Here is a 14516-nt window from a genome sequence, read left to right on the forward strand (position 1 = left end):
ACATGTGCATAACGTGCAGGTTTGTTACATATGTATACTTGTGCCATGTTGGTGTGCTGCAACCATCAACTCGTCAGCACCCATCAACTCGTCATTTACATCAGGTATAACTCCCAATGCAATCCCTTCCCCCTCCCTCCTCCCCATGATAGGCCCTGGTGTGTGATGTTCCCCTTCCCCTTCCCGAGTTCAAGTGATCTCATTGTTTAGTTCCCACCTATGAGTGAGAACATGCAGTGTTTGGTTTTCTGTTCTTGCGATAGTTTGCTGAGAATGATGGTTTCCAGCTGCATCCATGTCCCTACAAAGGACACAAACTCATCCTTTTTTATGGCTGCAATTCAATATTGTTGTGTCAGGGAATAGGGAAGCCTGAGGCAAGGTTGAGAGACAAGGGAACAGCTGCATGGTGGAGCAGTCAGAACACACAATGATCAATTAAGTTCATCTTCTTATAAGGTGCAGTTTGTGGCACCCCAAAACAATTACAATAGGGACATCATAGATCACTGATCCCAAATCATCAGGACAGACAATAATGAAAATGTTTGAAATACTGTGAGAATTGTCAAAAAGTGACACAGACACAAAAAGTGAACACGTGTTGTTGGGAAAATGGCACCAACAGACTTGCTTGATGCAGGGTTTCTTCTATTTGTAGAAAGCACGTCATCCACAAACTGCAATGAAGTGAGGTACAATAAAATGAAGTGCACCTGTACATCCTTCCTCATTCCTCATCCACATATCTGGCCCAGATGGAACATGAAACTCTCGCTGATGAGAGAAGTAGCTGTAGGCTTTCTCCGAAGGTCATTTTAGACATTACCTGAGACTGTTCCTCGGGTACTTTTCATTTGCCGGGTCTCTCTGACTCTGCAGCTGCCTTCAACCCACTCCCTTTTACTTTACCCTTTCCTACCTCAGATCCTTTGGCAGAAGTATTTAACTTTTGTCATCAATTTATAAACACCAAGACAAAAAAAAGTGTTACCTTTAAAGACAGTCATAGGAAATTAAGGTGTGCAAACAGGCCTTTGAATCCTATGAGGAGCAGACAGACAGTTGAAACAGGAAGAGCTGAGCAGCTTATAAGGCCACCTCTGCCTAAAAGCATGTCCCAGTCTCACCAGCAGGAGCCGATTGCCTACTCTTACAGAATTTCCAATTTATATCAAAACAACTGTTTTATCACTAAAGAGGAGGGTGTTATCCCTTAAAATGAAACAAAACAAGCTTTAATGCATTTAAATATACAGGGGATTTCTCCCTGGGGGACACTGTCAGCACAAGATTACTAACTTTATCTGAGTTGTTTAAGAGTAAACGGTATCTTTCTGTTAGCCCAATGATGCCTGCTTTGTTCCATGAGCTTCAGTAGTAGATTCTCAGGTTAGCATATCAGCACTGGATGTCTCCCATTACTATACAAAATGCAGTGTCAGTGGAAAAGTGTATGAGTCTGATTCTGCCACTGGTAATATCTATGGCTTTAAAGGGGAAAAATGTTACTAAGCACCAGTATCTTTAGGCCTTACCCAATGAGTACAAATTCCCAGACTCTCTCAAATCACGAGCCCTGGCCCACCTACCCACAGTACTTCCCAGATGTTGGTCAGAACATAGTTACAAACCTACAGGGTGGTATGTTGGTCAGAACATATTTATAAACCTACAAAGTGGTGCAGAGAACAATGATCCTCAAAGAGAGACTACAAGGGACAGAACAGTCCTAGGACTTCTCTTGAGGAGTCCGACATGAGGGAGCAATATTAGTACAAGCCCTCTTCTCCCAGTGCCGTTGAGGCCCTATGGTCATGTGAGTAATGTGCAGACAGTTACAGATACCAGCTTTATGTATTACTCGGCACAGAACAGCCAACAAAGCATGAAGCAAGGAAGCAGGTATTTTTCTTCCATAGGTTTCTGCTACTCTCTCCACACCCCAGATTCCTTCCATACTTGTTTACACAGTCTTTTAGCCCCACCCCTCTAAAATCCAGGATTTGCTTATACACTCCTGAATTCTTAGCCATTCCATAATACTAATTGTGGAAGCAAAATATGCTTAGGAGAACAGAAACTGGGGAAATAATTAAGAGGTTGCCATCGCCACCAGATAGCATTCAGTAACTTACCCTCTCTCTATAATTTATAATTAGGCTTGTGCGATTTCTGCTATTATCTTAATTTCCTCATTTTGTTTTCAATTTAACACCCTTTCTTCTTCTGTTTCCCGTAATCCCTTGTATCTTCAAGAAATAAGCTACAAGATGATTTATTGTAAATTCACTGGTTCATTTAAAAAAAAAAAAGCATCCTGCCTCAGCCACAGCCATTTCCTGCCTTACCTCCTTCCCATTCTGTCTTACCCATCACTTAAAGCTGTGGTCAAATCACAGGCTAGAAAGGTTATGCTACAAGGCCCAGGTCTCCATCTTTGCATCTGCTAAAGTATTCAGAAGAAATCTGAAAGAGACAGACAGTGCCAAGAAGAAATATCACCATGGAGATTGCTTTCAACTGTGCTCTGTCTCCTCCTTTGGTCCTTCTTCCAGTTGGTACTGGCCCAGAGATGAGGCAGAAGAGTATTCCTCTGAGTCTCCAAACCCACACCAGTGCCTTGTTCGGAGGTGCAATCATTATCATTCTTGACTCTGACATGAGCTAAACAAAATAAAGTTTGCTGTGAATTGGAACAGGTGCTTATGTGTGTTGCTACTTTTCTAAACCCTAACAATGAAGTTCTGAAAACTTATGTAGCTAATAAACAGTGGAGCAGACTCCGTGTTTTTAAATTGTTCGTTATGAGGAAAGATAATTTGAAAATAGTATTTAAATGACACATTTCTAAGCTGAGAAATATTATAAATGACTATCTGAAAATATAAAGAGGCATCAGCAGTTCTCTTTTTTATTGTTATATATTCTTTTTTTTCATATATATATATATACTTTAAGTTCTAGGGTACATGCCCACAACATGCAGGTTTGTTACATAGGTATACATGTGCCATGTTGGTATGCTGCACCCATCAACTAGTCATTTACATTAGGTATTTCTCCTAGAGCTATCCCTCCCCCAACCCCCACCCCACGACAGGCCCCAGTGTGTGATGTTCCCCACCCTGTGTCCAAGTGTTCTCATTGTTCAGTTCCCACCTATGAGTGAGAACATGCAGTGTTTGGTTTTCTGTCCTTGAGATAGTTTCCTCAGAATTATGGTTTCTAGCTTCACCCGTGTCCCTACAAAGGACACAAACTCATCCTTTTTTATGGCTGCATAGTATTCCATGGCATGTATGTGCCACATTTTCTTAATCCAGTCTATCATTGATGCACATTTGGGTTGGTTCCAAGTCTTTCCTATTGTGAATAGTGCCACAATAAACATACGTGTGCATGTGTCTTTATAGTAGCATGATTTATAATCCTTTGGGTATATATACCCAGTAATGGGATTGCTGGGTCAAATGGTATTTCTAGTTCTAGATCCTTGAGGAATCACCACACTGTCTTCCACAATGGTTGAACTAGTTTACAATCCCACCAACAGTGTAAAAGCATTCCTATTTCTCCATATCCTCTCCAGCACCTGTTGTTTCCTGATTTTTTTAATGATCACCATTTTAACTGACGTGAGATGGTATCTCATTGTGGTTTTGATTTGCATTTCTCTGATGACCAGTGATGATGAGCATTTTTTTCATGTGTCTGTTGGGTGCATAAATGTTTTCTTTTGAGAAATGTCTGTTCATATCCTTTGCCCACATTTTTATCGGGTTGATTTTTTTCTTGTAAGTTTGTTTAAGTTCTTTGTAGGTTCTGGATATTAGCCCTTCGTCAGACGAGTAGATTGCAAAAATTTTCTCCCATTCTGTAGGTTGCCTGTTCACTCTGATGGTAGTTTCTTTTGCCATGCAGAAGCTTTTTAGCTTAATTAGATCCCATTTGTCTATTTTGGCTTTTGTTGCCATTGCCTTTGGTGTTTTAGACATGAAGTCCTTGCTTATGCCTATGTCCTGAATGGTATTGCCTAGGTTTTCTTCTAGGGTTTTTATGGTTTTATGTCTTACATTTAAGTCTTTAATCTATCTTGAATTGATTTTTGTATAAAGGGAAAGGAAGGGATCTAGTTTCAGCTTTCTACATATGGCTAGACAGTTTTCCCAGCACCATTTATTAACTAGGGAATCCTTTCCCCATTTCTTGTTTTTGTCAGGTTTGCTAAAGATCAGATGGTTGTAGATGTGTGGTGTTATTTCTGAGGCCTCTGTTCTGTTCCATTGGTCTATATCTCTGTTTTGGTACCCATGCTGTTTTGGTTACTGAAGCCTTGTAGTGTAGTTTGAAGTCAGGTAGCGTGATGCCACCAGCTTTGTTCTTTTGGCTTAGGATTGTCTTGGCAATGCGGGCTCTTTTTTAGTTCCACATGGACTTTAAAGTAGTTTTTACCAATTTTGTGAAGAAAGTCACTGGTAGCTTGATGGGGATGGCATTGAATCCATAAATTACCTTGCGCAGTATGGCCATTTTCATGATATGGATTCTTCCTATCCATGAGCATGGAATGTTCTTCCATTTGTTTGTGTCTTCTTTTATTTCATGGAGCAGTGGTTTGTAGTTCTCCTTGAAGGGGTCCTTCATATACATTTTTAGTTGTATTCCTAGGTATTTTATTCTCTTTGAAGCTATTGTGAAGGGGAGTTCACTCATGATTTGGCTCTCTGTTTCTCTGTGATTGGTGTATAGGAATGCTTGTGATTTTTGCACATTGATTTGGTATCCTGAGACTTTGCTGAAGTAGCTTATCAGCTTAAGGAGATTTTGGGCTGAGATGATGGGGTTTTCTAAATATACAATCGTGTCATCTGCAAACAGGGACAATTTGACTTCCTCTTTTCCTGACTGAATACCCTTATTTCTTTCTCTTGCCTGACTGCCCTGGCCAGGACTTTCAACACTATGTTGAATAGGAGTGGTGAGAGAGGGCATCCCTGTCTTGTGCCGGTTTTCAAAGGGAATGCTTCCAGTTTTTGCCTATTCAGTATGATATTGGCTGTGAGTTTGTCATAAATAGTTCTTATTATTTTGAGATATGTTCCATCAATACCTAGTTAATTGAGAGTTTTTAGCATGAAGGGCTGTTGAATTTCGTCAAAGGCCTTATCTGCTCTACTAATTGTGGTTTTTGACCTTGGTTCTATTTATGTGATGGATTATGCTTATTGATTTGCATATGTTGAACCAGCCTTGCATCCCAGGGATGAAGCCAACTTGATCTTGGTGGATAAGCTGTTTGGTGTGCTGCTGGATTTGGTTTGCCAGTATTTTATTGAGGATTTTCACCTCGATGTTCATCAGGGATATTGGTCTAAAATTCTCTTTTTTCCATTGTGTCTCTGCCTGGCTATGGTATCAGGATGATGCTGGCCTGTCTTTTTCTATTGATTGGAATAGTTTCAGAAGGAATGGTACCAGCTCTTCTTTGTACCTCTGGTAGAATTCGACTGGGAATCCATCTGGTCCTGGACTTTCTTTGGTTGGTAGGCTCTTAATTATTGCCTCAATTTCAGAGCCAGTTATTGGCCTATTCAGGGATTCAATTTCTTCCTGGATTCGTCTTGGGAGGGTGTATGTGTCCAGGAATTTATCCATTTCTTCTAGACGTTCTAGTTTATTTGCATAGAGGTGTTTATAGTATTCTCTGATGATAGTTTGTATTTCTGTGGGATTGGTGGTGATATCCCTTTTATCATTTTTTATTGTGTCTATTTGATTCTTCTCTCTTTTCTTCTTTATTAGTCTTGCTAGCAGTCTATCAATTTTGTTGATCTCTTCAAAATGCCAGCTCCTGGATTCATTGATTTTTTGAAGGGTTTTTTGTGTCTCTGTCTCCTTCAGTTCTGCTCTGATCTTACTTATTTCTTGCCTTCCGCTGGCTTTTGAATTTGTTTGCTCTTGCTTCTCTAGTTCTTTAAATTGTGGTGTTAGGGGGTCTATTTTAGATCTTTCCTGCTTTGTCTTGTGGGCAGTTAGTGCTATAAATTTCCCTCTACACGCTGCTTTAAACGTGTCCCAGAGATTCTGGTATATTGTGTCTTTGTTCTCATTGGTTTCAAAGAACATCTTTACTTCTGCCTTCATTTCGTTATTTACCCAGTAGTCATTCAGGAGCATGTTGTTCAGTTTCCATGTAGTTGTGTGGTTTTGAGTGAGTTTCTTAATCCTGATTTCTAATTTGATTGCACTGTGGTCTGAGAGACAGTTTGTTGTGATTTCTGTTCTTTTGCATTTGCTGAGGAGTGCTTTACTTCCAGCTATGTGGTCAGTTCTGGAAAAAGTGTGATGTGGTGCTGAGAAGAATGTATATTCTGTTGATTTGAGGTGGAGAGTTCTGTAGATGTCTGTTAGGTGTGCTTGATGCAGGGCTGAGTTCAAGTCCTGAATATGCTTGTTAACCTTCTGTCTCATCGATCTGTCTAATATTGACAGTGGGGTGTTAATGTCTCCCATTATTATTGTGTGGGAGTCTAAGTCTCTTTGTAAATCTCTATGGACTTGCTTTATGAATCTGGGTGCTCCTGTATTCGTTGCATATATATTTAGGATAGTTAGCTCTTCTTGTTGAATTGATCCCTTTACCATTATGTAATGGCCTTTTTTGTCTCTTTTGATCTTTGTTGGTTTAAAGTCGTTTTTATCAGAGACTAGGATTGCAACCCCGGTTTTTCTGTTTTTGTTTTTGTTTTGTTTTGTTTTGTTTGCTTTCCATTTTTTTTGGTAGATCTTCCTCCATCCCTTCACTTTGAGCCTATGTGTGTCTCTGCACGTGAGATGGGTCTGCCGAATACAGCACACTGATGGGTCTTGACTCTTTATCCAATTTGCCAGTCCGTGTCTTTTAATTGGGGCATTTAGGCCATTTATATTTAAGGTTAATATTGTTATGTGTGAATTTGATCCTGTCATTATGATGTTAGCTAGTTATTTTGCCTGTTAGTTGATGCAGTTTCTTCCTAGCATTGATGGTCTTTACAATTTGGCATGTTTTCGCAGCGGCTGGTACCGGTTGTTCCTTTCCATGTTTATTGCTTCCTTCAGGAGCTCTTGTAAGGAAGGCCTGGTGGTGACAAAATCTCTCAGCATTTGCTTGTCTGTAAGTGATTTTATTTCTCCTTCATTGATGAAGCTTAGTTTGGCTTGATATGAAATTCTGGGTTGAAAATTCTTTTATTTAAGAATGTTCAATATTGGCCCCTACTCTCTTCTGGCTTGTAGGGTTTCTGCCGAGAGATCCGCCATTAGTCTGATGGGCTTCCCTTTGTGGGTAACCCGACCTTTCTCGCTGGCTGCCCTTAACATTTTTTCCTTCATTTCAACCTTTGTGAATCTGACAGTTATGTGTCTTGGAGTTGCTCTTCTCAAGGAGTAACTTTGTGGTGTTCTCTGTATTTCCTGAATTTGAATATTGGCCTGCCTTGCTAGGTTGGGTAAGTTCTCCTGGATTATATCCTAGAGATGTTTTCTAGCTTTGTTCCATTCTCTCCATCACTTTCAGGTACACCAATCAAATGTAGATTTGCTCTTTTCACATAGTCCCATATTTTCTTGGAGGCCTTGTTCATTTCTTTTTACTCATTTTTCTCTAAACTTCTCTTCTCACTTCATTTCATTAATTTGGTCTTCGATCACTGATACTCTATCTTCCACTTGGTCAAATCGGCCACTGAAGCTTGTGCATGCATCACGTAGTTCTCATGCCATGGTTTTCAGCTCTGTCTGGTAATTTAAGGTCTTCTCTACACTGTTTATTCTAGTTAGCCATTTGTCTAATCTTTTTTCAAGGTTTTTAGCTTCCTTGCAATGGATTCAAGCATCCTCCTTTAGCTCAGAGAAGTGTGTTATTACCGACCTTCTGAAGCCTACTTCTGTTGACTTGTCAACGTCATTCTCCATCCAGCTTTGTTCCATTGCTGGCAAGGATCTGCAATCCTTTGGAGGAGAATAGGCACTCTGTTTTTTAGAATTTTCAGTTTTTATGCCCTTGTTTCTCCCCATCTTTGTGGTTTTATCTAACTTTGGTCTTTGATGATGGTGACCTAATAGATGGGGTTTTGGTGTGGATGTCCTTTTTGTTGATGTTGAAGCTATTCCATTCTGTTTGTTAGTTTTCCTTCTAACAGTCATGTCCCTCAGCTGCAGGTCTGTTGGAGTTTGCTGGAGGTCCACTCCAGGCCCTGTTTTCCTGGGTATCACCAGCAGAGGCAGCAGAACAGCAAATATTGCAGAACAGCAAATATTGCAGAACACCAAATATTGCTGCCTGATCCTTCCTCTGGAAGCTTCGTCTCATAGGGGCACCTCAGTGAATGAGGTGTCAGTAAGCCTCTACTGGGAGATGTCTCCCAGTTAGGCTACATGGGGTCAGGGAACCACTTGAGGAGGCAGTCAGTCCATTCTCAGAGCTCAAACACTGTTCTGGGAGAACCACTGCTCTCTTCAGAGCTGTCAGATAGAGACGTTTAAGTCTGCAGGAGTTTCTGCTGCCTTTTGTTCAGCTATGCCCTGCCCCCAGAGGTGGAGTCTATAGAGGCAGGCAGACCTCATTGAGCTGCAGTGGGATCCACCCAGTTCAATCTTCTGGGCCACTTTATTTACCGACTCAAGCCTCAGCAATGATGGACACCCCTCCCCCAGCCAGGCTGCCACCTCACAGTTTGATTTCAGACTGCTGCATTAGCAGTGAGCAAGGCTCCATCAGCATGGGACCTGCTGAGCCAGTCACAGGATATAATCTTCTAGTGTGCCGTTTGCTAAGACCATTGGAAAAGCACAGTGTTTGGGTGGCAGTGTCCCGATTTTCCCAATACAGTCTGTCACGGTTTCCCTTGGCTAAGAAAGGGAAATACCCCAACCTCTTGTGCTTCTCAGGTGAGGCAAGGCCCTGCCCTGCTTCGGCTCGCCCTCCGTGGGCTGCACCCACTGTCCAACCAGTCCCAGTGAGACGAACCAGGTACTTAAGTTGGAAATGCAGAAATCACCCGTCTTCTACATCGATCACACTGGGAGCTGCAGACTGGAGCTGTTCCTATTCAGCTAGCTTGGAACCAGTCTTCAGCAGTTCTCTTATCCTTTATAAGCACAACAGATTTGCAATTAGTGGGAGACCAACGACTTACAGATAAATATAGTAACCCAGAAGACAATGTCAATGGATTATTATTTATTGTATTAGAATAAAATTGCTAAATGACTACCCAGGTCCCCATTTAGCAATTTTATTCTAATACAATAAATAACAACAAAAAGGGAAAAATCAACCTCTGCAAAATCCATGCAATCAACAGGAAGAAGAGAGGAGTTAGCAATGTGACCAAAGTTTGATCTAAAACTACTGACAGGCTTTCTACTTCCATAGTACATTATAGACCTATACATAGATTCAATTAGCAAAACACATAGATTCAATTAGTAATTTTAAAAATTACCTACAAAGAAAACCCAGGCCCAGATGGCTTCACTAGTGGATTCCACAAAACATTTAAGAATAATTAATACCATTTCTTCACTAACTTCAAAAATTTAGAAGAGGAAGAACACTTCCCAACTCATTCTATGATACCAAACCAGAAAGAGACAAGCAAAGAAAAACACATATCATTATCTCCTATAACTACAGATTCAGAAAATCCCCAATAAAAACACTAGCAAAGAAAATTAAGCGATCTACAAAAAGGAATATACATCATGACCAAGCGGAATTTATCTTAGGAATGCAAGATTGGTTTAACATCCAAACCAACCATAATGCTGACCAAACATTATGTCAGCAAAATAATGCAGAAAAAAAAATCACATGATCATTTCTTTCTGTGAAAGAGAACTTCTACTACCTGATGAAGGGCATCTATGAAAATGTGATTACTAATACCATATTTAACAGTAAAAGCCTGAAAGCTTTCCCCCACCCAGGAACAAGACAAGAGTTCTTCTCTAGTCACATCAATTTAACATTGTATGGGAGGTTTTTATTGCTATATCAGTCTATTTTTCTTCTTGAGATAGAGTCTCACTCTGTCACCCAGGCTGGAGTGCAGTGGCATCATCTTGGCTCACTGCAACCCCCATCTCCTGGGTTCAAGTGATTCTTCTGCCTCAGCCTCCCAAGTAGCTGGGACTACAGGCACACGCCACCATGCCCAGCTAATTTTTGTATTTTTCGTAGAGATGGGGTGTCACCATATTGGCCAGTATGGTCTTGATCTCCTGACCTCAGGTGATCTACCTTCCTCGGTCTCCCAAAGTGCCAGGATTACAGGCATGAGCCACCGCACCCGGCCTATACCAGTCTGTTTTAAGCTGATAACAACTTAACTTTGATCACATTTTTTTAAAAAACTCTACAGTTTTACTCAAATACACCACCAACATTTTTGATACCATAATTTACATCTTTTTATATTGCACATCCTTTACAAATTATTGTAGCTATTATTATTTTTAATAGTTTTGTCTTTTAACCTTCATACTAATAATATAAGTGGTTTATACATCATTGTGGCATTAGACTATTCTGATTTTGACTATATATTTACCTTTGCTGGTGAGTTTTATACATCCATATGTTTTTATGTTACCACTTAGTGTCTGATATGATTTGGCTGTATACCCACCCAAATCTCATATAGAATTGTAATCCAAATTGTAATCCTCATGTCAAGGGAGGGACCTGGTGGGGGGGTGATTGGATCATGGGGGCAGTTTGCCCCATGCTATTCTTGTGATAGTGCATGCATTCTCATAAGACCTAGTTGTTTGATAAGTATCTGGTGCTTCCCCCTTTTTGCTCTCTCTCTCTCTCCTGCTGGCATGTAAGACATGCTTTGCTTCCCCTTTGCCTTCCGCCATGATTATAAGTTACCTGAGGCCTCCCCAGCCATGTGGAACTGTGAGTCAATTAAACCTCTTTTCTTTATAAATTACCCAGTCTCAGGTAGTATCTTTATGGTAGTGTGAAAACAGACTAATACAGTGTCTTTTAGTTTCAGAATGAAGAACTCCCTTTAGCTTTTCTTGTAAGGCAAATCTAGTGGTGGTGAACTTTCTCAGATCTGTTGGTCTGGGAAAGTCCTTATGTCTCTCTCATTTCTGAAGGACAATGTTTCTGGGTAAAATATTCTTGGTTGACTGTTCTTTTTTTCCCTTCCATTACTTTGATTATAGTATTTGGTTATAGCAGAACTTCTGGTCTGCAGGCATCATTGATAGCCTTATTGGGATTTCCTGGGATGGGATATGCTTCTTTTCTCTTACTGCTTTCAGTATTCTCTCTTTGTCTTTGATTTTTGATGGTTCATTTATAATGTGTCTTGGTGAAGTATTCTTTGGGTCGAATCTGATTCTAGACCTATAAGCTTCACATATCTGGATGTTCATATCTTTCCCCAGATTTGGGGAGCTTTAGCCATTATTTCTTTAAAGGAGCCTTCTGTTCCTTCCTCTCCCTCTACCCCCTCTAAAACTCCTAAAATGTGAATGTTAGCTCTATATGGTGTTCCATAGGATCTACAGGCTTTTTTCATTCCTTTTCATTAGTTTTTTTCTTTTTTATCCTCTGACTGGATGATTTCAAATGATCTATCTTTGAATTTACTTATTATTTTCTTGATACAGTCTGTTGTATTTTTAGTTCTTCTATGTTCAGCTCCAAAATGTGTTTGGTTGCTTTTTGTTTTCTGTCTCTCTGTTGAGCTTCTCGTTTTGTTCATGTATTATTTTCCTAATTAAGTTGTTTATCTGTGTTCTTTTGTAACTCACTGAGATTCTTTAGAACAATTATTTCGACTTCTTCATTTTTTGGGTCAATTTTTGGGGTTCTTCAATCTTTGGGGTCAATTACTGGAAGTTTATTGTGTTTCTCTAATAGTGTCATGTTTTCTTGGTTGTTTTTGATTCTTGTAGTCTTGCATTTGTGTCTGTACATTTGAAAAAGCAGTCATTTCTTCCAGACTTTATGGATTGACTTCATTAAAGAAAGGCCTTCATCTGGGGTGGGGGAATGCTGGAGTGTAGTGGAACCAGATCTAGTCATTCAGGGAATCATGTGTGGAGGCATGTAGTGGTTCCAGGTTTAGGAGGTGTGATGTCTTATCAGATCAGGTAGCTGGGGTCCATCACATCAGCAACTGTGTAGTTCTTGGTGGCAAGAGCTGTGGGAGGTCCCAGTGGCTGCAAGGGCTACTGGAGTGCTCAGCAGCCCCTCTAGATCCAGAGACAGAGGACAAGGGCAGGCACATTTGGGGCCAGAGCCTAAAACCCAAAGTGATATTGAAAGGAGTTCCTTCTTCTGAAGGTTGGGCAGGACAACGATCATCTACAGAACCAGGCATCCAAATACAATCATTAACATAGGCTTCGATAGGAGTGTCCATCCATGTCCTGGCTCGAATAAGAGGAGGAAAAGGAATACAGGCCCAATATGTACAGTTTTTAACAGTTGTGGGGTGACAGAGGGTAGAAGGATCAATGTCATCAGGAGTAGGCAGAGGTTGAGCCAGACCTGGATCGCTGGAGACAAGTTGTTCAGGATGGCTGACTGGATTGTCTGTTGTAAAGGAGTTAGTGTGGTCATTTTCTTCTTTTTGACAGTTGGATGTGTTAGTTGTTTCCTGCTGTGGTGCTTTTTCAGCAAATTTCTCTGTCTTGTTGTTGCAGGCATCTTCAGGACACAATTTCAGGTGTCTAGCAGGAATCCAAACAGGAGATGGATGTTCACCTGGGGAAACACAAGCATAGCCTCTTCCCCACGTTAAAATAGAACCTTTTGACCATATACTAGATTGGACGTCTTTCCACCATACCCTTCCTTGGTTTACCGTAGGATGGTTACCAGGGAAATGTTTTTCAGTAGCAGTAATAGAACTAGATTTAGGAATATTAAAAAAATTTAACGTCAACAATGCCAAGTTTACTTGTATGTGAGGGATAGACAACTCCTTATCCCCCTCTTTTTGTTTAAGTGATCATAATTTTAAAGTTCTGTTACTTTTTTCTACAATAGCTTGGCCTTGTGGGTTATAAGGAATACCAGTAAGATGTTTAGTATGCCACTGATCAAGAAAATTTTTAAAAGCTTTACTGCAATAGGCTGGACCATTGTCTGTTTTGAGCTCACTGGGAATTCCCATAACTGCAAAACATGAAAACATATGTTTTTTAACATGAGAAGTGGCTTCTCTGGTTTGACAGGTAGCCCAGATGAAATTGGAAAAGGTGTCAACTGTGATATGCACATAAGCTAATTTTCCAAAAGAAGGAACATGAGAAACATCCACTTGCCAGATAACATTAGGAGATAGGCCTCGGGGATTAACTCCAGGAGATTGTGTGGGTAAGACAAGAACCTGACATTGAGAACAGTATTGTACAATTTGTTTAGCTTGTTTCCAACTGAGAGAATATTTATATTTAAGACCTGAGGTATTAGTATGAGTGAGTTGATGAAATTGTTCTGCATCTGTAATGGCTAGAGAAACTAGAGTATCAACTTTATGATTACCACTGGATAAAGGTCCCGGCAAGTTAGTATGAGAACGAATGTGAGTGATGAAAAAAGGACGGTTTCAGTTTCTGACAGTTTTTTGTAACAAAGAGAACAAGGAAAACAGATTAGTGTCAGCAATATTTTTGATGGTAGCTGTTTATATTGCTTTAGTGGCATGGACTACAGAAGCTGAGTCAGAGACAATATTAAGAGGCTAATCAAAATCCTGTAATGCAGAGATAACAGCAAACAACTTGGCTTTTGGAGCAGAAGTATATGGAGTAGAAATGACTTTATCTTTTGGTCCTACATACCCTGCCTTTCCATTACTGGATCCATCAGTAAAAAATGGTAATGGTTGTCTCTAGTGGTGATGAACAAGTAAGTTTTGGTAGAATACAGGAATTATTTCACAGAGACTGAAAGAATTTTGACTTAGGCAAATGATTATCAGTAGTGCCAGTGAAGTCAGCCAGATTAGTCTGCCAGCACAAAGATGTAGAAAAGGCATTTTCAACTTCATTTTTTGACAAAGGGACCACAATAATGTTTGGATCAAAGTCGGAAATTTTAGTGATATATTGACGTTCTAACCCAAGCAAAGTGGCTATTTGATCAAGATATATTGAAAGAGTTTTAGAGGCTGAATTAGGAAGAAATACACATTCAACGAGAGAATCGTTTTGTACTGTAAGTCCCGTAGGAGAGTGGATGGAAGGAAAAACTAAAAATTGTAAAGGTAAATTTGGGTCAATACGAGAGACTTGTGTCTCTCTCACTCATTGTTCTACAAAAGACAACTCTTGTTTTGCTGGTTCAGGTAAAGAGCGAGGACTGTTTAAATCTGTATCTCCTGATAAAGTGGCAAATAGATGAGATAATGCATAAGCACAAATGCCTAGGGTTGGTCTGAGATAATTGATGTCATCTAGTAATTTTTGAAAATCATTTAAGGTGTTTAAATTGTCAG

General features: G+C 40.1%; 1 protein-coding gene across 2 annotated transcripts in view; it reads left to right on the forward strand.

Annotated features, from left to right (window-relative positions):
• The window catches only part of LOC105475002 (GTPase IMAP family member 1-like), a 35362-nt gene that overhangs the window by 2888 nt on the left and 17958 nt on the right, over positions 1–14516 (forward strand). Inside the window, exon 1 of one of the 2 annotated variants that reach the window (XM_071094250.1) lies at positions 7082–7159. The exons of the other annotated variant lie outside the window; for it this stretch is intronic. Coding sequence (XP_070950351.1) covers positions 7085–7159 — 75 coding nt within the window. The 5' untranslated portion in view covers positions 7082–7084. Of the gene's footprint in view, positions 1–7081; positions 7160–14516 lie in introns of those variants that run through there. 2 annotated transcript variants of the gene reach the window in all.

Source organism: Macaca nemestrina, chromosome 4 (genome assembly GCF_043159975.1).
Source record: "Macaca nemestrina isolate mMacNem1 chromosome 4, mMacNem.hap1, whole genome shotgun sequence".
NCBI classification, from domain to species: Eukaryota; Metazoa; Chordata; class Mammalia; order Primates; family Cercopithecidae; genus Macaca; species Macaca nemestrina.